Below are 25,108 nucleotides of genomic sequence, written 5' to 3'. Positions count from 1 at the left end.
CCTTGTGAGGTAGGCACTGCTATTGTTTCTGGTCAAGAGATGAGTTAACTTTCAGTTTAGTTCCCTCTATCTGGACCCCTTTCCCCATCTTCAGTGGTTTAGCTTCATTGGTTCTTGAGTTTGTAGAACATTAATGGGATCCAAAAAAGTGAAACCCATACAAAAGCAAAGTCAGAAATGTGTCTTCCCTTCTTTGTTCCAGCTGGCTGCCCCCTTCCCCTGTGGCTAAACGCTCTGGCTGACCCTTCCCAAGTATCTTTTTGTAAAGCTAACAGGTGTGTGCATGTATGCAGGTATCCAGTTCTTTCTCATACAAAAGGTGGCAGGTTCCAGATGTTCTCTGCTCTTTGCTATTAGATCTCACCCATGGAAATTGCTCTGTCACCTTGGGAGACCACCCTCATTCTGTTTTGCAGCTCCATAGCCCGGCATGCACATTCCATTGTGTACATGAATCATAGTGTGTTCAAGCAGTCACAGGTTTGGACCTTGATGTACGTAGTTTCCTGTGTTTCACAGTTACAAAAGACATGCTGCTTGTATTTGCATATTTCATATGGCTGGAGGTATACATTTAGGGTGGATTCCTGGAAGTGAGGTTGCTGTTTGCTGGGTCAATGGTAAATGCATATGAAGTTATCCCAGCTTCAGGCTTATGTCATTTTCATTCCTACCAGCAGTGCATGGGAGAGCCTTGGTCCTACAGCTGTTTGCAGCTTGTATGGGCAAGCTTTTGAATGTTTTCAATGTGATGGGTTAGACATGGTATCTCAGTGAGGTTTACTTTTCATTTCTATTATAATGAGTCAGATTGAAACTTCTGTCATGTTTAATGGGCATTTTGAAATATCTGTTTTCCTGCATCATTTATTTATGTCTATTGCTCAGTTTTCACTAGAATTTTGGTCATTTTTGCCTTTAATCTTTTTTTTGACAGACAGAATGGACAGTGAGAGAGAGAGAGACAGAGAGAAAGGTCTTCCTTTGCCATTGGTTCACCCTCCAATGGCTGCCGCGGCCGGCGCGCTGAGGCTGGCGCACCATGCTGATCCAAAGGCAGGAGCCAGGTGCTTCTCCTGGTCTCCCATGGGGTGCAGGGCCCAAGCACTTGGGCCAACCTCCACTGCACTCCCTGGCCACAGCAGAGAGCTGGCCTGGAAGAGGTGCAACCGGGACAGAATCCGGCGCCCCAACTGGGACTAGAACCCGGTGTGCCGGTGCCGCAGACAGAGGATTAACCTATTGAGCCACGGCCCCGGCCTCATTTTTGCCTTTAATTTAAAAGATCTCTATATGTTAGGAATATTAGCTCTTCAAATGTGATGCATGTTAGAAAAATATTCTGTGAACATCTCATTTTTACTTTGACTTTAAGCATTATTTTTGTTGATGGGAAAAACTAAAATACATTTATGCATAAAGATAATTTAATTATGCATATTTATTTATCACAATAGTCCTACAAGTAGATATTTCTTCCATATTAGAAACAGATGAGGGGCCGGCACCGTGGTTCACTTGGTTAATCCTCCGCCTGTGGTGCCAGTATCCCATACGGGCACCGGGTTCTAGTCCCCGCTGCTCCTCTTCCAGTCCAGCTCTCTGCTGTGGCCCAGGAAGGCAGTGGAAGATGGCCCAAGTGCTTGGGCCCCTGCACCCGCATGGGAGACCAGGAAGAAGCACCTGGCTCCTGGCTTCAGATCGGTGCAGCGCTGGCCGCAGCAGCCATTTGGGGAGTAAACCAACGGAATGAAGACCTTTCTCTCTGTCTCTCACTGTCTGTAACTCTACCTGTCAAATAAATTAAAAAAAAAAAAGGAAACAGATGAATGCAAAGTGATTTGTCCAAGAATATGAGCAATAAAGAGATAATATAATTTTATGGAAGTACTTTTTCTTTTTAAAGATTTATTTCTTTATTTGAAAGTCAGAGTTACAGAGAAGAAGAGGCAGAGGCAGAGAGAGCAAGCTTCCATCCACTGGTTCAGTCCCCAAATGGCCACAATGGCCAGAGTTGGGCTGATCTGAAGCCAGGAGCCAGGAGCTTCCTCTGGGTCTCCCACACGGGTTCAGGGGCCCAAGCACTTGGGCATTCTTCTACTGCTTTCCCAGGCACATTAGCAGGGAGCTGGATCAGAACAGGAGCAGCTGGGACTTGAACCAGTGCCCATATGGGATGTTGGCACTGCAGGCAGTGGCTTTACCCACTATACCACAGCGCCAGCCCGCGGTGATTTTTAGGAATTCCTGGTTATCACCAATTTTCATCCATTGAATGATGGTGTGCCAAGGAGTAGCTTCTTTATGTTTATCCTGCTTGAAGTTTGTGGATCCTTTTGGATCTCTGAATTTACAGATTTCACCAAATTCAGAAAATGGTTAGTCACTAGTTCTTCCAATAAACAGGGAGTTCATGTGTGTGAAGTTGTCTATTTTGTGTATCCTGATATGCCAAATTACATCATTGTATTCCTGATTCATCTTTTCTTGATGAAGCCTGATAGTTTCAGATAATGTTGGGGGTAATTTGTCAATTTTAGAAAATCTATACGTTTGTAACATGTTATAATTTCTTTCCTCATTTTAAGTATATACTCACTTTTGTACATAATTTTATAATTTTGAGTTTTTAAAAAATATTTATTTGAAATTCAGAGAGATTGATTGATTGATTGATTGATCAATCTTCCATCCACTAGTTCACTCCCAAAATGGCTGCAATGGCCAGAGCTGGGTCAGGCTGAAGCCAGGAGCCAGGAGCCAGGAGCTTCCTCTGGGTCTCCCCTGTGGGTGCAGGGACCTAGGCACTTTGGCCATCCTCTACTGCTTTCCCAGGCACATTAGCAAGGAGCCAGATCAGAAGTGGAGCAACCAGGACTTGAACAGGTGTCCGTATGGGATGTCAGCGCTGCAGGTGGCAGTTTTATCTGCTGCGCCACAGGTGTCAGTGCCAGCCCCTGACTTCTTTTTCTTAAAGAGAGTGTATCAGATAGCATATGCTTCAGGTCCCCCCAAACCTAGATCTGCCTCGATCACAAACAGCAGGGCAATCACGAGAGATGAAAAGTATCACACAAAGAATTGGCGTGACACGCTGTTTATCTCTGGCATAGATCGTTTCCAAGTGCCTCTTTCAAAGAACACCACATTCACTTTATTGGTTATGAAGGCTCACTGACTGTGGCAGCATAAGGCAGGGCAGGGCAGGTGTGCCATCCTTAAACTATCCAAGGCTGGCATCTGTGTGCACAAAGGATTTGAAACAGACGTAGTGGAAAAACCTGTAGGTCAAAAGTCTCATGGTGTGTGTGTGGGGGGGGTGGGTGGTGGAAGCAGCACTGTGGCATAGCGGGTAAAGCCGCTGCCTGCAGTGCCAGTATCTTATATGGGTGCTGGTTCAAGTCCCGGCTACTCCTCTTCCGATCCAGTTCTCTGCTGTGGACTGGGAAAACAGTGGAAGATGCTTGGGCCCCTGCACCCATGTGGGAGACCAGGAAGAATCTCCTGGCTCCTGGCTTTGCATTGGCACAGCTCTGGGCATCATAGCCATTTGGGGAATGAAACAGTACATGGAACACTTTTCTCTCTGTAACCGTACCTCTCAAATAAATATTTTTTTAAAAGCCTCATAGGGGACCAGTGTTATTGGCATATAAAGTTACCATCTGTGAGGCTGGTAGCCCATTTGGGCACTGGTTCAAGTCCTTGGCTGCTCCACTTCTGATCCAACTCCCCGCTAATGTGCCTGGGAAAGCAGTGGAAGATGACCCAAGTGCTTGGACCTCTGCACCCACATGGGAGACCTGGATGAAGCTTCTAGCTCCTGGCTTCAGCCTGTTCCAGCCCTGGCTGTTGTGGCCATCTGGGGAGTGAAGCAGTAGATGGAAGATCTCTCTCTCTCTCTAACTGTGCTTTTCAAATAAATAAAAATAATCTTTTTTTAAAGAAACATTCTTTTGGATCTTAAAACATTTCTGGAAGTGTAACCCTACTTATCAAACTACGACTCCTTTGGGGGAAAGTTATATTTTGTACTAACAGCTTTTGTGAAATGAATAAAGAAATGGCAGCTGCACTATCTGACATTCAAAAGACCTGAGCTGCCCTTCCTCTGTAAGATAGCTGGTTCCTCTGTAATATGAGAGCTGGTTCCTCTGTAGGACTGGGGCTCACACTGGTTTTCTGTGGTTTGGGGACTTGGGCCACATTCTGGTTGCATGGAAGTATGTCTTAGGGAGAGAGGCCCAGAGACAGTTTTGCTGTTTGAACAAGTTCCAAACACAGAAGGTACTAGAAAATAAGTATTCCATACAGCTAGGTAATGTAGAAGTAACTCCAAATAACTTATCAATATAGAAGAAATGATGGTAAGGCTGCCAGCTGTCTTCTTGTTGTAGATGTGCAAGGCTAAAATCCCACCCCTTTCATGCCAACTCAGCACACTCACTTTCCCATGATGCCTCCAAGTTTCCTCCATCATGCCGAAGATGCCATGATGAACATGTGGATGCTAAGCTCCACGTGCAGAAGCCACAAACCCTTCCCAGAGATCTCCAGGTGCACTAGCCCTGCCCAAACTCCACTCCTTTTGTGTATTCAATGAGGGGACCACCCCTTACCCAAGAAAGGGCAAGCCTCACCTCTGAGTGCACACCATCTTCTCCATCTCTTAAACAAACCCAGGGCCGGTGCTGTGGCACAGCGGGTTAATACCCTGGCCTGAAGCGCCGGCATCCCATATGGGCACTGGTTCAAGAACCGGCTGCTCCACTTCCGACCCAGCTCTCTGCTATGGCCTGGGAAAGCAGTACAAGATGGCCCAAGTCTTTGGACCCCTGTACCCATGTGGGAGACACGGAAGAAGCCCCTGGCTCCTGGCTTCAGATTGGCTCAGCTCCGGCCGTTGAGGCCAACTGGGGAGTATACCATTGGAGGGAAGATCTCTCTCTCTTTCTCTCTGCCTCTCCTTTCTGTGTGTAACTCTGACTTTCAAATCAATCAATCAATCCATTCTTGCAAATAAAAAAAAGGAAAAAGAAAATATAGAATTTACAGGAGAACCAGGAGTGACTGTGTTGCTCGCGTAGCCTCCTAGGGAGCTATCTGATCCCTCTGGTATAAGTGAGTTTACTGTCTCTAGGTCTGCTGAGGCAGTGTTTCTCACATTCTGGTGCCTTTTTATTATTCACTTATATATCCCCATATATTATCCCAACCAGAGCTCTCGCCATAAAAAGTGATATTTTCCAGACTTCTTTTTCTCTGCTGTATTGGCATGAATTCTGCATCCAGGTGCCAGGACACAGTAATAAGGCCATTGGAGAGTGGACAACTTTTCCATTGTCATTGCATGGTCTCCTAGGTTTAAAGGCAGCATCCATTTGCATCCTTGCTGGATTAAGAAGTGCTGTGAAAATCCATGTATAATAAGCACCCAAAGGACCAAGCGGGAGATGCAGTAAGAATGATAAAACCTCTTGCCTCTCAACTAGAATTCCTTCTGTTTCAGCTCATTTTTCACCCCCTGAACGATGAATAAATTGACAGTTGCTCTGCAGCTTTACTACTGTATTTGATGGGCCTGCAGTTTTTAAGCTATTCTGGAGAAGGATGTATCCTCGTAAAATTCACGTCGATTTCAAATTCCCCCTCAGCTCTTGCCTCAGATCTCCCTCCCTGTGAAGTCTCGCTTAGCTCATTCTGACCATTCTCTGCATCTTGGCTGCAGAGAACTGAGCAAGAGTTACCCGCTTCAACTCCTCCGGGAGATGTCCAGTGAAAGGAGGATTCTGTTAGTGTGAGGAGGGACTCTCGGTCCCCTGCAGCTCTGGCTGCTACCGCACCTTGCACGGCTGCTCCTCGTGAGCCCCTTAAATTCACACAAACTCCCTGAGGCTCCCCAAGGATCCAAGCTCATTCCTGACTTCGTGTTTTTGCACACTTGGCTGTATTCCCATAATTTATGCCTGACAAATCTCACCTATTGCTAGTTTCTTGCCTGTGATATTTCTTTAGCCCTCCACGTGAGAACAGAAAAGAACATGACAGACACTTTTTTTTTTTTTTTTTGACAAGCAGAGTGGATAGTGAGAGAGAAAGGTCTTCCTTTTCCATTGGTTCACCCCGCAATGGCCGCCGCGGCTGGCGTGCTGTGGCCGGCGCACCGCGCTTATCCGAAGCCAGGAGCCAGGTACTTCTCCTGGTCTCCCATGCGGGTGCAGGGCCCAAGGACCTGGGCCATCCTCCACTGCCTTCCCGGGCCACAGCAGAGAGCTGGACTGGAAGAGGAGCGATCTGGACAGAATGCAGCGCCCCGACCGGGACTAGAACTCAGTGTGCCGGTGCCGCAAGGTGGAGGATTAGCCTATTGAGCTGCGGCGCCGGCCCGACACTCTCATATGCACATAACTCACTGAAACCTTAACGTTATTCTATTTTTTTTTAAAAAGCAATCTTCCATGTGGCCGACGTCTTCCCCAGACTCCTCTCTCATCTTAATCCCTTGCCTGCAGTAACCACTGTCATGAATTTAGATTTCCTATTTAAACATAAGCTTAAATACTTTCACTATGCAAGTATTCATAAATAATGCCTAGAATCTGTTTGCAAGTTTTGAAATCTGATAAATGGTATCATACTCTTTATGACTTTTCAACTTTGAAAAAACTAGAGAGAGAGAGAGAGAAACTTCCATCTACTGTTTCACTTCCCAAAGGCCATGTTGAAGCCAGGAGCCAGAAACTCCATCCTGGTCTTCCCCACGAGTGGCAGGAGTTCTAGAACTTGGGCCATCACTTGCTGCCTTCCCCAGGTGCATTAGCAGGAAGCTGGATGGGCAGGGGAGCAGCCAGGACATGAACTGGTGCTCCGATATAGGATGCTGGTGTCGTGAGCCATGGCTTAGCCTGCTGTGCCACAGTGCTGGCCCTGAACCATGTTCCATTCATTGCAGTTTCCCAGATAACATATCCTAGTGTTAAGTATCCATTTAATAGATGCTTATCAATATACATTGATTGCTTAGTGAGGCATTTACAAATATAATTGTAAATGGTTTACTGTGTGATTAGTGGTCAATCGTGTCCTCTTTCATTGTATTGTGGGCTTTCTTGGGGGTGATGCCATCTTTTTCTTGTTCACCACTGTCTTCCTCATGTCCTCCCAGTGCTTGGGACATGGTGTCCCTTAACAGGTACTTTATGAATGAAGTCATACACAGAATGACTGAAGTGTGTCATAGGAAAAATCCTCCGAAATCAGACGACTTCCCTCACATTGAAGCATTTACAATGACACTGTTCTCCAAGAGGCATGGTCTTCCTTCAAAAGACGATTGAGTCATTTATTGTAGGTGTATTTGGCTCAGCATTCAAGGTATCCCAATGATTGAGGAAGTCTGCCAATGTTGAACCTCCAGACTTAAAACTTTCCTTTTTGTTTTTTCTTAAAGATTTATTTATTTATTTGAAAGGCAGAGTCGGGAGGGGGGAGGGAGGGGAGAGAGAGAGAGAGAGAGAGAGAGAGAGAGAGAATCTTCCATTTGCTGACTCATTCCTCAAATGGCCACAATGGTCAGGGCTGGGCCAGGCCGAAGCCAGGAGCCAGGAGCCTCTTCTGGGTCTCCCACACGGGTGTGGGGGCCCCAAGGACTTGGGCCATCTTCTGCTGCTTTTCCACACATATTAGCAAGGAGCTGGATTGGAAGTGGAGTAACCAGGATTTGAACCAGCATCTAGTGGGATGCTGCTGCTGCAAGTGGAATCTTAATCCTCTGAGCCATAATGCTGGCCCCTCCTAGATTTTTTTAAAAATTTTCTCAGCAATAAACAAATGCAATTGTATTAACACACTGTTTATTGTGTGGATGTTAAATGCAAGTGGGGACAACATCTCTATCACCATTTCATGCTCACCGCTGATCATAGCATCTCTCACATGGCAAGCACCCAATAAATATTTGCACAGTGAATGTGTGCACACCGCTTTGTGAGCCAGGCATTGTGTTATCAGCCAACACAACTCTCAAGAGTTAACTCATTTTCCAAATTTTCTATTGACTTCTCTCGGTGTGATCAACAGAAAAAGCTGAGTAAAAGAAAAATTGTTGGACAGGCATTGCAACCCAACTACTGCTTATATCACTGGCATTCCATATCGGAGCGCTGGATTAAATCCTGGCTCCTCCACTTCCTGCTAATGTGCCTTCCTGATGCTGGTTGTCATGCTTGGATCCCTGCCACCCACATGGGACACCGAGATGGAGTTCCTGACTCCTGGCTTCTTTCTTTGTGGCTCAGCTCTGGCTGTTGTGGCCATCTGAGGAGTGCCCAGTAGATGGAAGATCTCTTTGTTTCCCTCCACCTCTCCCTCTCTCTCTGGTGCTCTGCTTTTCAAATGAAATAAATCTTGAGGGCTAAATTGACAGTGTGGCATCATAATTGCTGTTACCAATGATGAAACAAAAACCAGGCATATGCATTTGACATCTTCTGTTCCCAAGCTGACCAGGCTTGCAAATCTGACATAAAATCTAATTAAAAATGAAGACAAATGAACTTCAAATGGGTTTTGGACATGAGTTTTATTTAAGCAGGGGCTTTCAGCTTGGTTCACCCTGGGGTGCAAGCTTCCCATTACGCTAATAGAGTTCAGGGCTACAGGGCCATTGCAATGTTGCTGGTGTTGGTACAGCTTCATCAGAAGGGATGAACATGACCCGCAAGAGAAACAATCCACGAAGAGAACACGATGAGAAAACACTCACTGTTTTACAAGTCACTCTGTTACCACAGACACGAAATGGCAGTTACTGTTAGTAAATCACTTTAAAGGTCTTTAGATAAGGAAATGGGAACTCTTTTGTGGGAGAGAGGGTCTCCAGCCATAGTTCGTAAGTAGAAAATATTTCAAGGTCAAGCATTTTTCTTATCCACAAAACAACGCTAAGCCAACATCCATTTTAAAGAGTCTATTAAAGGAGAGACAGTATCCTCACAACCAGCTTCTTAACTAGGTATTCCCAAGAGCTTTGTGCAGAATAGAAGTAGGTCAAAAATCCAGCAGCAAAATATTGCAACATAACAAGTCATGTGTTACATCGTAGAAGAGAATACATAAAGGACAAACAATGATAATTTAATCATGTAAAACATGATATGAAGCTGAAATGCAGTCCACGTAAATAGCTTTGTGACCAAGAATGTTAAATACTGTGCTAAATGCCATCTTAAAACATAAAGTCTCTTTATTTTTTTTTTGTGCTTAAACTTTATTTTTTTTTCTGTTAAACTATTTCTTATTCTCAATACTGACACTGCAACTGATATTACAACAGGTCACAATTGTCACGGACACATCAACATGAAGACATTTACTTAGGAGCAAATAAGTCACTTGTCATTAGTTCACAGTGTGGGAAAGTGGTATACACTTGTTCTGTCCGTTACCAAGTCCTTCACAGGTATTTCCTGATAGCCAATGCAGTGAAAGGTTCAAAAGGATGGAAAGCAACACATCACACGTCGGAAGGAAAAAAAAATACACTTTTTGATTCTTCATGGGTATCCCCTAAGTGACCTTCGTCTTCTGTTGTAGAAGTGCCTGAGCCCGTGTTGCCGTGAGAAATTCATCATGTAATTTTGTTTGCGAGTGCTGTTAAAAGCAAGAGGGACAGAGGCAGGGAGGGAAAGGAGAAAGAGCATGTAAGTTCCATCACTGACCGAGCCTTCTAGTCTAGGTCCTAGGTGACCTCGATACTCGGGTAACAGTTCTCAGGGGCAAGGGGTCATGCTGACATTGCCACCAGGGCCAGGGTCCCCAGGGTTGATCTCTGTGTTCACTGCCCATGGCCTGGAAGAAATCCCTGTCTTTTCATGACTGAGTTCTCAACCACAAAAGATGGAAAAATCTCTTGATTCATGGCCAAAGCAGACTGAAACTCTTACATATTTTTAATTTTGTTCTTGGACTTGTCCTAGCCATGCAGTTGGATGGATTTCATTTCAGAGGAAGTGTGTGCTATACCCATTATCTAGGCCTCTTTAACAAGTAGGATAGAGAGAGTTTTTAAAGCAAATATTCTCATTCAAAGCCTCAAAAGAAAAAACAATATTTGAATTGTATTTGAATCAGCTTGACCTTCCTAGTTTATACAGTCTTGGGGTGCAGAGGGAGGAAGTGAGTTTTTCTCAGACTGTTGGGTTCCACTGCCTAAACACTAAATAGCTGGGGTTACGCTCTTTAAACAAGGTCCTGTGAAAGAGACAATGAAGAAACAAAATCCAAGAGAGAGGTCATAAAATACCAAGAAGGTGGAAGTGAACATACGTCTGTGTGCATACATTCCTCCCACGTATGTGCTGGTAAAAATACTGCAAATAGATTTCAGGAACCCATGCGAGACTGCACAATCTTGGTAGCCTTGAGCATGGCAAATACACCTTAAAAAGGAGGATGATCTTGAACGTCACCAAGAGGAATCAGCCCCTCACTCCTGAACTGTGTGACAACACATCTCCCTGCGGCTTCAGTGTGTGAGCCTATCAGAGTCTTCCAAACTGAGTGTCTTGAACACCTGCTCTGAAAGCCCTTCCTCTTCCATTTCATGGAAACATAGAATGCGGAGAGGGTGAGACAGTGCCTTGTGATGTGAACGCGCCATCAGGAAACAGATGATATGAACTTGAGTTAGTTAAAGAGGAGGGAGAGGGTAATTTTGCACTAAGCAGCCCAATCTTCTGTGCTAGCAGTTTTCACTACGTGCGGGCCAGCAAGGTGTAGCTGCTGCTGCTTTACTGAGTGTATTATCCTGGGTATCACATTTAGGCAGATTATACCGGCACATGTGAAATAAAGCAAACTCTGAAGCGTGAGACCTTCATAGCTGTCCGATCATTAAGAAAGAAAATTTGTAATAAAATGTCTCAAAGGAAAACATCTATATTGAATTTCATCAGTGGTGTAATCAAAAAGCAGTTGCGTCTGTGCTGAAAACCGGATAAAACAAGACATCAAATTGATGAATAATTTATAAAGTGCTAACAACTTTCCACCCTGGCTTTCTATGTCGGCAAAAAGCTAGAAACTGTAAAATGGAAGCAAAGCATGTACTCTGCTTTGTACATGTACATCACTGAGAAAAAGAAAAAAACAGCAGGTTTCTTTACATAGCTTTACTATTCTGCTCCTCATTCCCTCCACGTGACAATGTTACCTAAGTGGATCGGTTTTGATGCCGCAATTGAAGGATGGAACAAATTGATCTATTGTTTATTAGCTGCTATAAATATTAACTACTGCCTATGTAAAGCTGAGTTACAAAAAAGGGACATTGATCAAATGTAACAAAGTCATCAAGTGTCAGGGTTATTATCCAGCTGCAGTTTCATTCACACAGTCTTGGGACTGGCCCCTGCTATCTTCCAGCCAGCATCCCAGGTTCCGCTACAGCCCTTCCTGAGCTGTGGCCCACCCTGGCCTCCTTGTCTCAGGACTGAAAAGAAACAATGAAACACTAAGAAAGTATAATTGAGGGCATGCGTGTATGTTTGTATGGGTATCTTCTACAGTACACACATGGATTTTGCACGTCAATTTCGGTAAAGTTTTCCTCAAATGCTGGCTTTGTTTTGCTCAGCAAACCAGTCATAATCCTCCTGTCCATGGAGCAGCTTCTAAGCCAACTTAACCGGATGTTTCAAGTCCTTTCATGCTTAACCCTATCCTGTTTTCCAGGTCCTTTTCCCCACTTGCACTCCAATGCATGCTGCCCTAATTAAGCTGCCTCCACGCTGTTCCCCCTGCCTCACTAGCCAATCCCCAACATCACTCCCTACATTTCTACTTGTTTTCCAAGTATCACATTTTTTATATTGCTCAACCTTTCCAGAATTGTTCTTTTTTTTTTTTTTTTTCCCCTCTCTCTCTGTTTTGCTCCTTTCTTGCTTTGCATGGTGTTTACTTGTGTTCCTATCCTGGCTCCCCAGAACTCAACTTCCAGCTGGCACAGGGGGCTGTCCCCTGCCTCCTCCCCCACCCCGACCCCGAAGCACTGGGCCTCCTGCTTGACCCACTGGTGGTCAAGGCTTGTTTGGCGACTTACTGATTGGATTCCTGTTGTAACTCATTACTCTTTAACTATAAGGAATAATTGCAAAGTTAAAGCCATGAAAATGATTCTGTTGAAAACATGTTTAAAGATATATGGAACTCAAAGAGAAGTGAAAATAGTTACATATTCTGCATTAAAAAAGATAGAACACCCAATATATTCAGTTATCTTAGTGCAAACTAGATTGGCAGGTAAGTCACCTCAACAAATGGGAACTCAGGTACCTTTCATTCGCACACAAGTTTGTAAAGTTTGGTTGCTTTAAAGCAACTTCTCTGTAGCGTTCTTTATTATCAAACTGATGTCAAAGTCTCCATCTTTGCAGATCTTTAACATCACGCAAACAATTGCATGGTGCACACTTACAACCACATTAGGGCACATTTTCATTCACTAGATACTCTTTCATTTTGAGCATCAGAACTTTGGATTCTTGAGAAGGTTGGAAAGTCATGTGGTTACTTTTGATGCTTGGCGTTTGCATAGTCACAAACACAACCACCCTTTCAGAGCATCCTTGCAACCAACTGGCAATTTTGTATGTGAGACACAAATATGTCCTGAGTTAGGCAGGTTGGAATCCAATGGAGTGGACTTTTTTAGCTCATAAACTTTTTAAAATCAATACCATGGAAGTATTGTCTATCTCTAAGTTCATTTACTAAACCAACATGGTTAACCAAAAAGCCATTGCACTTTCAAAATATCTTACAGTTTTGGACAATAGAGGAATTTTAAGTAAGTTTAAATATTTTCCATTTACTTTTTTTTTAAATTTGGTGCAGCCTATCTGTGAGCCTGGTTTTGTTGTAGTTGTACAACTATAGATAACCATATAAATCAAAATAGATGCAAACTAAATAAAAAATTTATTTGTGTACTGCAATTATAAGGGAAAGTGTTTTTTATTATAAGTTTAATGAGAGCAGATAATTTTCATCCCAAGGTGCATCAACTGTACTACTTGATGCATCAATTTGCCTTGCTTATAGACAGAACTAGGTTCAGTTAAAAATCTCCCATTATAAGTGAGTCATAGATAGAAGGGAGGAGGAACATCAGTGGCTTCTTTAAAATGCAGATTTAAATTTCTGTGACCACTGAGGGAGTTTAGGGATTTAGATAGCCCAGGGGATTACAAGATTCTTCTCTGTTTCTGTATAGGAAATATGGATATAGCAAGGTCTTTTGAACTGTTACTCTTCGCTGCAGCCACAACCTTAGCTTATTTATTATTATGAGAAAAATTCAATTGATTTTTAATAGATCCCAAAGGAAAGGGGAAAAGATGGGAAATTGGTAAAAGTCACCTGAGCGCATAGAAATTTAGCATTTGTCCCGATCGGCAATTAATTTATATCCTCAAAACATGTGGTATCCGAAATTACGATTTATGTGGATGCAGAAATAAGAATCCAGTGGACTGTGAGACTTAACATCTCAGAGAAACATTAGCAAGGGTAAGATGGGAACCAGCCATTCAAGCTAACGACTGAAACTCCGGGGCACAGAAGCGGCTGTCCTCCAGCTGTGAAGGTCGTGCATTTTCAGCAAGGCTACTAGAAAGACGTGCAGGGGCAGATATCTCAGCAGCCCCTGAAGACTGCGTGTGTCCTTTTTCTCTCAATCAAGGTGGGAGCAGCATCTGACAATGTGCCCTTTGGCAAGTTGTAAGAACTAAACGAAAACTTCCGGCGCTACAGGTAGATCAGGTAGATGTTTGACAAACGATAACCATCTCACCCTCTTCCTTAAGTTTTAAAGGATCTCCAATAGAGGACAAGTGTGGAAAGGTGGCCAGTCTCACCTAAAGGCAGGATCCAGAACTCGCAAGCATTATGCCTACATCCCCTCTCCTCTCCCAATTCACTTATTAACTTAGAAAAGAACTGATAAGCACAACAGGTCTTGCGTTGGCCATCCCCTTCCATCAGAGCACTTGTTTGTACACACAGTTCTAGTTTTCCAGTTTTCCTTCCCAACCAATGTGTAAACTGTGAGCACTTTAAGAGTGCCAAGCACAGAGGAAAACCCAAGTCAGACCTGTCGCTCCAGGAGGGAATGCTGATCAGTGCTCTGGCCTCTGCTGTCTTGCCCGGCATTGGGTATAGTTTTATCTCAAGTTGGCGTACCCTGAGCTCAAAGGCCCCGGCATATCCCAATACTATTCTGAGTTCACTGACACTTTTTCATTTGCAAAGCTCTTCTACAAAACTTCTCGGTTAGCTTGGGTGACATTGATGAAACTATTAGCAAATAGTTCCCCAGACATAAGAAGGACTTACCTTACTCTAGTGGAAAACCAATGACAGCAAATAATGAAATATAACACAAGTTAAAAAATGCCTTTCAATGCATGCAGCACTGTGATTAGTCATAAAAGTCTGATCAGGTTTAGACGCAATATAGGATTTTTCATCTCTTTTGAAAATAAAAATTAAAGAAGTTATTTCTTATTTTTCTACACCCAATATATACATATACTTAACTTTTCTTATGTAATGCAACATGCAATATTTGCTCATAACCATATGTCAAGGTACATGTAGCCATAGTACAACATTTGGCATAAATGTTGCATATAAAGTAAAAAATTAATAACTAGTAGCTAATAACTACTATTAATTTTATTATCTGATATTTCAATTATTCACACTTTAGGAAATACTAATTCTTAATCATATGAAAGAATGGGCTTTAAAAAATACAGAAGTCTTCAAACATCAGCTAACACATTCAAATTTAATAAAGGTTAAATATGCTTTGCAACAAATGTAATATGCTCATCTCCATAAATCATTTGTGCCAAAAATGTGACAGTATCTTGCTAATGTTTAGCATGAGGGGATGGTCACGATGGAATGCATATTAAAAATCTGATAAATGCACTTATGACCATAGTTAGCAACATATTGCTTTTCAATTTTCTCAGTAAATGTGGTAGTAATTCACTTTTCGTGGAATCAATTCGCATACGCTAACTTTTTACTGAGAGATTCGCTTTCAAGGTACACATGCAAAAATCGGCCCGCTCCGTTATACACATGACAGGGTGTGACTCAGACACGTACGCAGGAAATGTGATGTGTGAATGGAATGCGGAGTTGGGTGAGGCAGATTCTTAGGATAGAAGCACCAGTGCCCGGCAGAGCGGTGGTAAGGCAACAGATCCCTTCTGTCCTAAGAAAGGCCCCACCAGCATGGATCTTGTGAGGGATCTGCCCAACTGTATTCACAAACACGTACTGGCAAACAAGTACTCTGACTAGAAGATGAATCCACAGAAAATTCAGTTTCTGCCACTGGATTGTCAATGTGTTCTGCTACGTCATTCAGACTTTACGGAATGAGGACTTTTTGTGAGCTAGTGAGGCTGGGAGAATCAGCTGTCAGTTCGGCTCAGCTGTTCCATGGCAGATTAGCAGGGGCTAATCATCAGAGAGCTATTCATGAGCAGGTTTTACTGGCAAATATGAGAGGTGAAGATTACGCTCTCAAACAAGCGTGAGGCATAAGGGACTTGGCCTGTTAAATGCTGCAAGGGTGGCTTTCATCTTTGTGGTGTGGAGCCTGTCATTCTGCATATCCATATTTATGAAACTTAAATCCTTCTGCATGTGTCTAGAATTAAGCCAGGAAATCAAAGATACAGAATGTGTCTTATGCATTTGGGGTGGACTCCTTGAACATGGCATCGTTTTTGAAAGTGCTAGATTCGTATCCGTTAAGCTCCTATGGGCAGTACAGAAGTTAAACTCAGTGTAAGATACCATGCGTGATCACAGGTTTTTCTTCCTAGGGGTTTTTAGCATGTGTCCTTGGTGCACATGCACAAAAGCGAAACTGTAGTAATAAAGCTAGATTAAGGCCAATCTTCATGAAGTAGGAAGGAAAATACACTGTAAAAATTCTGAAGTGAAATGTATATTCCCAGCCATTAGTTGCAAAAACATATTCATATGACTACTGGCTTCATTCAAGCAGGTAGGGCTTATATCTCTCAAGATACGAGCCCCAGCCTACTCCTGCCCTCGCATAACTAGCTCACACCACCAGATGTTCTGATACAAAAGTGTGCTTAAAAATCAAGAGTTCATTTTTCATTAATAGGGCTCTTTGGGGTAAATCCCATCTCTCTATTTCCAAACACAGGAACACCCTCTGAGCAAAACTATACTCAGCAACATTTGGGACTCATGCTATGAAGTTTTGAGCCTTGGACAGTGGACAGTTTTTCTGACTTCTCGGGAAATTTCTATTTAGTTTAAGCTTATCAAATGCATAAATTAAAGTAATTATTTTTAGAGCTACCAATGCATAACAATTACTGAGCACCTTACAACTTTTTGTGATTCTTATGAAAAGGAATGTTTTATTTAAAGGGTGTGAGTGGCCCAGAAATGTTAAAATTCTATGATTAGAGCAAAACATCAAAAATACTGTGCTAAAAACTAATTGTTTAGTCTTGTATTTTTAAATAACTCATGTATTGAACTCAGTTTTGGGAAGTATTTTTCTTTCAAAAAAAAAGGAAGGAAAATAAATGAACTACAATTTTAACAAATATTTGAAATGTCATTAAAGAGACAGCATTTGCTTTTAAAATTATAAGTAAGTGTACATAAAAGTATAAAGGGGCTTCAAATACTTTGCAGAAAAATGGAATTAAAAAGAGATACTTATCTGCTGTGAACATTTTGAAGCCCCTTCCTATACAATAATTTATGTGTAAAGCTATAATTTCTAAAGTATTCAAAGAAGACTTGGAATGCAATTCCAACCACGCAACCTCAGGCATGTGTGACACTGTTCTTTTCTCATGGGAAGCTTTTTTCTAGACCTTTCTCTCTGTCTCTCTCTCACTGTCCACTCTGCCTGTCAAAAAATAAATAAATAAATAAAGTGAATCAGTGTCCTGAGAATTCAAGACAATAATGCAGGGTGAGAGCAGACAGGGGCCTGGTGAGGGACACAGTCTTCAAAGTCTCAAAATTCTGGCCACTGAATAAAAATGAAGTGTTTACGATCCAGATTATAGCTCCGGGAAAATACCAGAAACAACAGGGTGCTGGTATTTCATATAATCTGAACTTGATTCTTGTAATAGTATCGTCATGCTGGTAAGTGCTTAGAACACTGAATACCGACAGCAGGTGCTGCACTCAGGGGCTGAGCAGGGAGGCTTCCTGCTGGAGCTCAGAGAGCCTTCTAGGCAGCAGGTGGACAGGGAGCGGAGACCAGAGTTCATTTCCAAGCTGGCCAGGGGTCACTTCATCTCAGGGGAGAGTGTATTTGTGCTTCTGACCCTGCCTGCTCTTTAGTTTTAGTTCAAACAAGGGAATTCTTGGTGACGACATGCTGCTGAAATCCAAAACAGAGACCTACAACTGCTTGTTTGGGCTGCAGGAGGAGAAATATCTACTTCAGTGTGTATGTTAAGAATCCTTCTGTTACTCATGGGCGCTATTAGCATCCAGCCTTCTTTTGAGGGCTCGCAAGTTTTCAGGTTTCATAGGAGTTGGGAGTTCTTTGTCACAGGAACAGGAAGCCCCATGCATGCAGTTGGCCTTGGCAAGAGACTTTGAGAGTAAGAAATGGTTGACTCACATTAGAGCCTCAACCAGTTTATCAGAATCGCCTGAGGTGCTTTTACAACCGTGCTGCCCAGGTCCCCTGCAGGCCCACCTGACTGACCCATGGGGCGGGACCTGGGCCTGGGGACATCCACGTATCTTCCCAAAGCTTCCCAGGTGATTCTGATGTTCAATCAGATTGAGCAGGGCTGCTCTCGAAGGCACGTGGCTGCAGGGTTGGTTTGTGGCCTGTGTGAACCTCTTCTACGGCCTTTCTTTGTGTGTATCCGTTTGAGAGCCCGGGTTGTTCTACACTCCTGGAATAATGTGGCCTGAGGAAATCGGTGTCTAAACAGATCATCAGCCTCACATTTCGATTCGAACCAGTGTGGACTGTTATTTTAACCTTCCACTTAGTCCTGTGGGGGCAGAGCCCAGCAAGTTGTCCAAAAGCAGCAGAGCGCATAGTGGGGGCTTGTGTAGGACCGGGTTGCTCTTGGATTTCGGGATTGGTATGGATGCCATGCAAGCAGGTGCCTCAGTGAAAACTAAGACGAGGGCTAGCTCAAGACTGAGAAGAATCAGCTCATGGCCATGATCGAAAGAAAACAAAGCTGGTAGTTTTCCTACCAAGTCATCACTTAAATTTGCTTTCAAAATGACAGAAATCAGCCACAGGACTGATTTCCTTTGGATTGGGTAAACAGAATGAACATTTGAACCTATCTACCGAGAAGATTCGCCTCTCCTTGCCAACAACTTGGAGCCATCAGTCCGAACCCGTCGAGACATAAGCATTCCAGTTCTACAGGAACTAGATTGTTAGAGAAAAAGCAAGTCATCTCTGGGTGAGGGAAAAGTCAACCCGGCCAGGTGAGAGTGGTGACTGCCTTCTTCCACCACAGGGGAGAACCACAGGGGAGCACCCTGCACTGCTTAGGTGCTGGGAGGCTGGGCAGGAGGCCCCTGAAACCACAGACTTTTTTTTTTTTTCTGGCTGCAACCAGGTCATTCAGGGAGAATGCCACAGGCATCCGTGGCTAAGATGGGTGTTTGTAACTGGGCACGTCGGCCAGTACAGGGGCTACATAGATCCTTTCTCCTTAAGGACATCAATCTACCGTATAAGACATCCCAGATCTGCCATAAGACGCTGTTTCCCATTTACCCGGAGACCTTTGTTCAATCCAACTGAACCAACGCTGTCCATCCTTACACAAATGTTTTACTTGCTAAAGTTTTCTAAGGCACATTACACTAGATTCGGGCTTTGCTCCCTGTTGGTTGAACCACAGCTTGAAGCAACAGAAGAGTTTAAGGCAAAGTGGTCCTGTCGGGGCTTCTCAGGAGGAGCAGCTCATTCTGAATTAAGGCGCCCTCCAGATCAGAGACCTCAAAGCTTTCTGAGTGGACACGGGCTGTTGTGTAGCAGATACTCACAGGACGACCTCCACGTGGTCCAAAGCCCACTGATCATGACCTGTTCCATTGTGGCGTGGTTGCCACCAGCGCAACAAAACTCCTTTCATCCGTGCCTCCCTGGGTCACAGGTAGAAGGAAAAAGAGATCAAACACTGGCAAGCAGAACTTTCTGGTGTGTGACTTACAGACTTATGATAGGCTAAGTCAACCAAACTCTGGACACGGGATTCAGATTTGCCTACATCGCAATACTCTTCTAGGCAGGATTAACTTGTATTGGCCACTCAAGGACTTGTAATGCTTTTCCAACCCTCTCCCTCCTTCCTCTTGCTCCAGCAGTGCCTGGAAGAGCAGTGCATCTGGTCAGCAAACACGAGGAGCTTCCTCAGTGACAGGCAGCGTGCTAGAGGCTGAGCACACAATGCAGACCAAAACAGGGCTGCCTCTTCGCGGTGCCATGTCAAACTAGCACCTCCAGCATGCGCTCAAAACTGCTGTTTTCTAAAGATCCTAGTTCAGGAAAAGGAATGTGTGCGGAGTGCCTTTGCGTTTTGTTGTCCTTCTCCATTTCCTCTTGCCCTTGCTTTCATGTTTTGCCTCGAGTCCTACTAGAAAACAGTAACGCAACTCTGGAGACGGGGGTTCCCTTTGGTCCTGCCCCCAGAGGCTTCCCCCAGCTTCTACTTCCTACTGTGGGACACGCGGGGACTGCGCACAAGACTCTAGCTTTCTGCCCAGGCACTCACAGGGGCACGTTGTAAGAGACCCTCTGGGCTTGCGTGAAGTCCTTGGGCTGGTGCTGGGCGATGACGTGCCAGGTGATGCCGTTGTTGACGCTGTACTGCAGCAGCACGGCCTTGTCCACGGCCTGGGGGCTGCTCAGGTCGCTGTTGCAGCTGTCCGTCTGCGACGTGCTCCCGATTTGCAAAACAAACATGATTTTACTGCAAAACACAGAGGACATCCTCTTCAGACGCAAACCAGGGAGTACTGGAGGAGTTCGACTTTCCTATTCCTAAGTTCACCATCACACGGTAAAATGAAGAAAGCACACCAGTAATTCAATGCGTTTGTAGTGTTTTTCATTGTTATACACGTGAAAAATAACCTCAGAAGGCTAGTTCTCTCCACAAAGGGGGCAATGTTGCTTTTCAAACATATGCCCTCTTTCTGTGATGTTGGACATCTTAGGAGAATGCTTGTCCCCTAGACACCTTCTAGTCTTTGCAAGGGAGCATGGGTCAAGTAGGCCGCTAAGGACATGCAGAGGACAAAAAATCAAACCTCAGTATGTCTGCCACATCCTTTTTGCTAAGAGCTCTGAGCAGAACGGCATCGGCACAAGGGAACATGGTCCCGTGTATCTGAGAAAACGTGGCCTGGAGATCAGAGCTGGGGACAAATGAGCTGGGGCCTGCAGCTCGTGTGCTCGAGAGGCCCTGTCGCTGTCACAGGTGTCCTGGCCCTCAGAAGGAACAGCCTTAGGAAACGTGTCCTCTTGTGAGATGCATCATGGGGAAGGATGGCCCCATTGATAGGTACGTAGTGAAATAAAGAGCCAGATTTAAAACTGAAAAATACGGGAACTACTTTAAAGCATTGTTTTAAAGTTGCTTGTATGACACAGCATGCAGTTGATAACTTAGCACTGTGTGGCAGCTGTACATGGGGTCAAGGAAGGAATCAGTCTCTAGATTGAGTACATCGTTTTGGTAGGAAAAGAAAATGAGAATGGGTACATAAACCTTTTAGCAATGTCAGGAATTAATTATCTTATATTCTCATTGTTAATCATATTAAGATCCCCAAACCTCCCTTTCTGCCTTTGGTAACATAATCCTAACATTTTCTAAAGTGAAATGCTTCCAGCAAATATCTAGCTTCTTGTTAAGCAAATCTCTACTTCTCAGATAGCCCCATAGGTACAGAACCCAATACTCTAGTGTAGTAACCCACCACCTTTTTGCAGCCTTGGGAACTTGTCTTGAATTACAGATAAAAGTCTATGCTTGATCCATGAATTTGGCAGAACTGGAAAGAGCAGGTGGGGAAGGACATCCAGTTTCCCCAGAGTCTCTTTCTCTGTCCCTTCCCTAAGTCCATCTGCATGGCTTCTGGTAGTCTATTCTGCATTAATCTCTATCTCCTATAATATGTTAAAGAGCTCATCCCTCCCTCCCTTCCCCCCCTTTCTTCCTTCCTTCCATCCACCCATCCTCTATTTCTATCACACTTACATATGTTAAATACAGGTATATACTTACATTACTCAAAACCTACTTCATGTACACATTTTTATTTCCATACTTGCCTGTGGTCAACCTTGGCCAGTTTTTTACAATTCGGCCATTCCTCTTGGCCTTTGTCATCCCCACTCAGTCACTGTGTGTGAGGAAACACAAAGCAATCCTACAATACACTTAAGCAAAGTCTGATTCTGAATGCTTAGAACATGCAGTGCTTCCTCATACTGAATTCGAATGTATTATGGTTTCCAGTTCTCAGTGACATCTGTGCCATGAAATTCCCGATGGCACATCTGGGCTCGTGACCAGGTCTGTGTCTGGACTGCAGCACAGGGGTTGAGTTACCTTGCTCGAGTGAGATCCAGTGGTTTGGTAGCAGCTTGCCTGATCTGACAGCCGTTAAAATAGAGTGAGTCCCCATGGGCATAGGGTGCCAGCTGCCCGCAGCCACTTCCTATCGCGCCACCTTGAATGGTCTCCCAGTTGGCCTCAGTGACTCTTGCGGACTCAAAGTTATCTTTAATGTAGCTGGGAAGATCGTGACTGAACACAGAGCAGTCGTCACCTGCAGGGACAGGAAGAATAACAGAAATTACCTAGGGCAAGCAGAATCAGGAAGGATTACGAACTAGCATTTAATTTCAGATCTGAGCCATTGTCAGTCATTAGCATACAGGCATAGACTCTCAGAAATAAATGCTTCCCTTCTGTTTTGGCAATTATTGGCTATGTGGTTGGAAAAAAAATCCATTATCTCTGAGTCAATGTTTACTAAAATATGTGGGTGCTAATGTGCTGCTTGCTAGTATAAATCCATTATTTCAATGCCACAGCATTTGGCCAAATCTTCCTGTTTATCAGCAGTGTGTCCCAGGAGGGAGCTGTCACCATGGCACGAGAGGCCAACCTAATTTCTGTTTCCTGTACAAGATTTTGTAGCAGCAAATAAGATAAGGTTCTCCCTCCAGCTCTGTACTTGATGATTCCTGAGAGTGGAGTCTATACAAAGGCACTTGTTGGACATTCAGTAATGAAGCTGGGATACATACATGGATGACGAATGGACTGGAAGAGTCTCTCTGGGGCCATGGCCAAAACACTAGCACTTAAGTAAGTCACTATGTTAGTACTTGTATATGTGCTTGCATTTCCCTTGACGTGAACACCTCTGTCTTTTCTAAATGTCCACAATAATTTAAAGTCAAAAGCTCCTAGTTCTGTTGGATCAGGGCAGAGGGCAAATTGCAGAATCCTAGGACTCCTGGTGAGACATTTGATTCACTCATTTGCCTAATGTGAAAATCCTCCAGCTGATACCCAGACAGAACGAGCCGGTCGAAGAGGCAATTACAGCAGGGGAGAAGGGAGATGGCTAAGTAATTTCCAGCAATGGAGTTGTACAGCAGTCTACATTAATCACACCCATCTCACTGGGAGGCAAGGAAATAGCATCAGTCAAGAAACCTAGAGACTCTACTCCAGAGTTCAAATAGGTGATCTCTTCCATGGTGTTCTTGGGGACGGATGCACCATTCTGCTTCTCTATGGATAAACCTCTCGGTTCTAGAGATACAAGGGCTGATTGGAAAGAACAATCCGAGGGCTGGTCTTTTGTTCTGACATGGCCTACCTGTGTGACTGTAGGCAAGTCACCTAAGCTCCCTGAGCCTTAATCTCTTTACCTATAGAATGGGATAATTGTATTGACCATAGTTAAGTTAGGATATGTTGAACAGACTTCAATTTGCATTTAAACTATACTTTTGTGGGGTGAGCATTTGGCCTACTGCTTAAGATGCTAGTGAAAGACGCCTATGTCCCACATGGGAATGCCTGGGCTCAATTTCCAGCTCCAGTTCATATACTTTCAGAAACACAGCATGAGACTACGCTTTGTTCCAAAGACAAATGAATTCTGTGACCACAGAGTGGTGTGCATCGGTGCAGAAGACCCAGGATTCAGACCTTGGAAACTTGCATCGCAGATGCAGACGGCGCCAGTGGTGCAGTAGCCGTGCCCACTGCAGAGTTTTGGGCAAGCCTCTCCGATGTACACGTGGTCGATGGCCCAGCTTTGCTTCTCCGTCTCTTCCCCCTTCTGGATCCAGCGGAACTGTGTGGCACTGAAAGACCCAGAGAGAGCAGAAGACATTCAGTAGGCTGGCATTCCCCAGGGCTGTGTCCAGCCTGCCACCTCTGGGAATGGGGGCTGTATCCCGGGACAGGGCGTCCCGAGCTTTTCCCTGCAGCACCCGATGGCAGGGGTGAGTCAATTTGTAGCCCTTGGACTCTTGAGGTAGATCCCAAAATACCATTCTGGAAGCATGTATTTTCCTTGGAGAATCATATGCGAATTTTCTATTCTATTCCATAATAAGCCTATGTCCATTTTTTTCCTATGGGGCTATATTATTTTCCAAATCTGTGTGTAAAATGAGTGCTGCTCTAGAACGATTGCACTCCATCCTGCAGTTTTGCTCAACACAAACCCCGACAGCCCTGCACAACCTCAGTGGTGCTCATATCTGGGAGGGCAGAACACCAGAGCAGAACTGGTGCCAATTCCAGTCTTTGTGCGACGTCTGTCATTCCAGGCCTGTTATGCCATGGTGTTTAGGTAAACGACTTATGCATCATTGACAAACAAGCTCCTGTTTCTTTCTTCTTAGGACATCCGGTTGCCATTCTGGGGACAAGGGTAGGTGAGAGGAGGTGTAGAATGTGGGAGACAGTGCTGGGGATGCAACTAAAACGAATCTTCTCAGTTGTTTTCAGCCTGGACTCTGCGGAGGCTGCCAGATAATTCCGCCATGCTCCCATACGTATGAAACGTACCTGGAGGAGACGTGGTCAGGCAGCTGGAGGGTGACTCTCTTCCAACTCGAGCTGTTCACAGCGTTGTAGATGGTGGCTTCATGGAACTGGAAGGGGGAGCAGCCAATGCTGTTTGAAGAGGAAGGCAGGCACTGGGTCTGAACCAGCTGCCAGGAATCAGACCTGCAGAAACCACCAGTCTTGTTAGACAAGTCTCACCGAAACAGATGGTCTGTCTAATGTCAAGGTCATGCTTTGGAGGTCAGGTTAAGATATTTTAACATCAATCTCCTATTTCTGATACATTTTAATAATGACAGATCAGAAAAATAGCTTCACGTAAGACATAGGTCTGAGTCTAGAAGCACATTGAAACATTCATGGAAAAAATAAATAAAAGCACACGTGGTGGTGTAGCCTAGTGATGTCCTCCCCTGATATTGTGCCTTGAAAAATCAACCTGGAGTCAGTTGACAAACTTGTCTGTCCACCCAAACTCAGTGTGATTGATTTTAAAAGTGGTGGTGGAGGACATGGCTCTCAGGGCCCCAGTAAGGCAGCACACTATGTGGGACTTTTACCCACACTGCTGATCTGTGGTAGGAGAGATGACTCCAGCTGATGCACAGAGTATTCATTAACTTAAAGTTTTCTTAGGGTTGGTTGACCTTGAGTAACACAAATAACAGGGATCCACCTTGAAGCCCAATGTAGTGTTTTACTTATTCTGAGACGGAAAATTCCTTGGCTGCAGCCTGATATGAAAATGCATTTTTTCTGGGTTTGAAGGAAAAATTTGAAGATTCTGTGCAAACCGCATACAAATGAAATCTGTACGGAAAGACACATGAACTGCCACTGACAATACAGGCTGTGTCTCCATCAGCAGGGACTTTACAAATAGACAACCATTTGAATTATGTATTCAACTTTGGCGCAAACGG

General features: G+C 44.2%; 1 protein-coding gene across 2 annotated transcripts in view; it reads right to left on the bottom strand.

Moving 5' to 3' along the window:
• Nucleotides 1-8,562: 8,562 nt before the first annotated feature.
• RELN (reelin) overlaps nucleotides 8,563-25,108 on the bottom strand; it is a 539,369-nt gene continuing 522,823 nt past the window's right edge. The window contains exons 59-66 of one of the 2 annotated variants that reach the window (XM_070071183.2): nucleotides 24,186-24,347; nucleotides 23,316-23,473; nucleotides 21,696-21,915; nucleotides 19,851-20,048; nucleotides 19,123-19,221; nucleotides 18,413-18,496; nucleotides 14,395-14,530; nucleotides 9,516-9,651 (exon numbers count right to left, since the gene is read on the bottom strand). In XM_070071183.2, the coding sequence (XP_069927284.2) occupies nucleotides 14,401-14,530; nucleotides 18,413-18,496; nucleotides 19,123-19,221; nucleotides 19,851-20,048; nucleotides 21,696-21,915; nucleotides 23,316-23,473; nucleotides 24,186-24,347 (1,051 nt within the window). In that variant the 3' untranslated portion in view covers nucleotides 9,516-9,651; nucleotides 14,395-14,400. Of the gene's footprint in view, nucleotides 9,652-14,394; nucleotides 14,531-18,412; nucleotides 18,497-19,122; nucleotides 19,222-19,850; nucleotides 20,049-21,695; nucleotides 21,916-23,315; nucleotides 23,474-24,185; nucleotides 24,348-25,108 lie in introns of both variants that reach the window. The other variant, XM_051849694.3, reaches the window with a different exon arrangement.

This window comes from Oryctolagus cuniculus, chromosome 3 (genome assembly GCF_051225735.1).
Source record: "Oryctolagus cuniculus isolate XC-2025 breed Fujian yellow rabbit chromosome 3, ASM5122573v1, whole genome shotgun sequence".
In the NCBI taxonomy this organism is placed as follows: Eukaryota; Metazoa; Chordata; class Mammalia; order Lagomorpha; family Leporidae; genus Oryctolagus; species Oryctolagus cuniculus.
The sequence above is the reverse complement of the archived record's forward strand: the minus strand, read 5'-3'. Positions and strand labels throughout refer to the sequence as shown.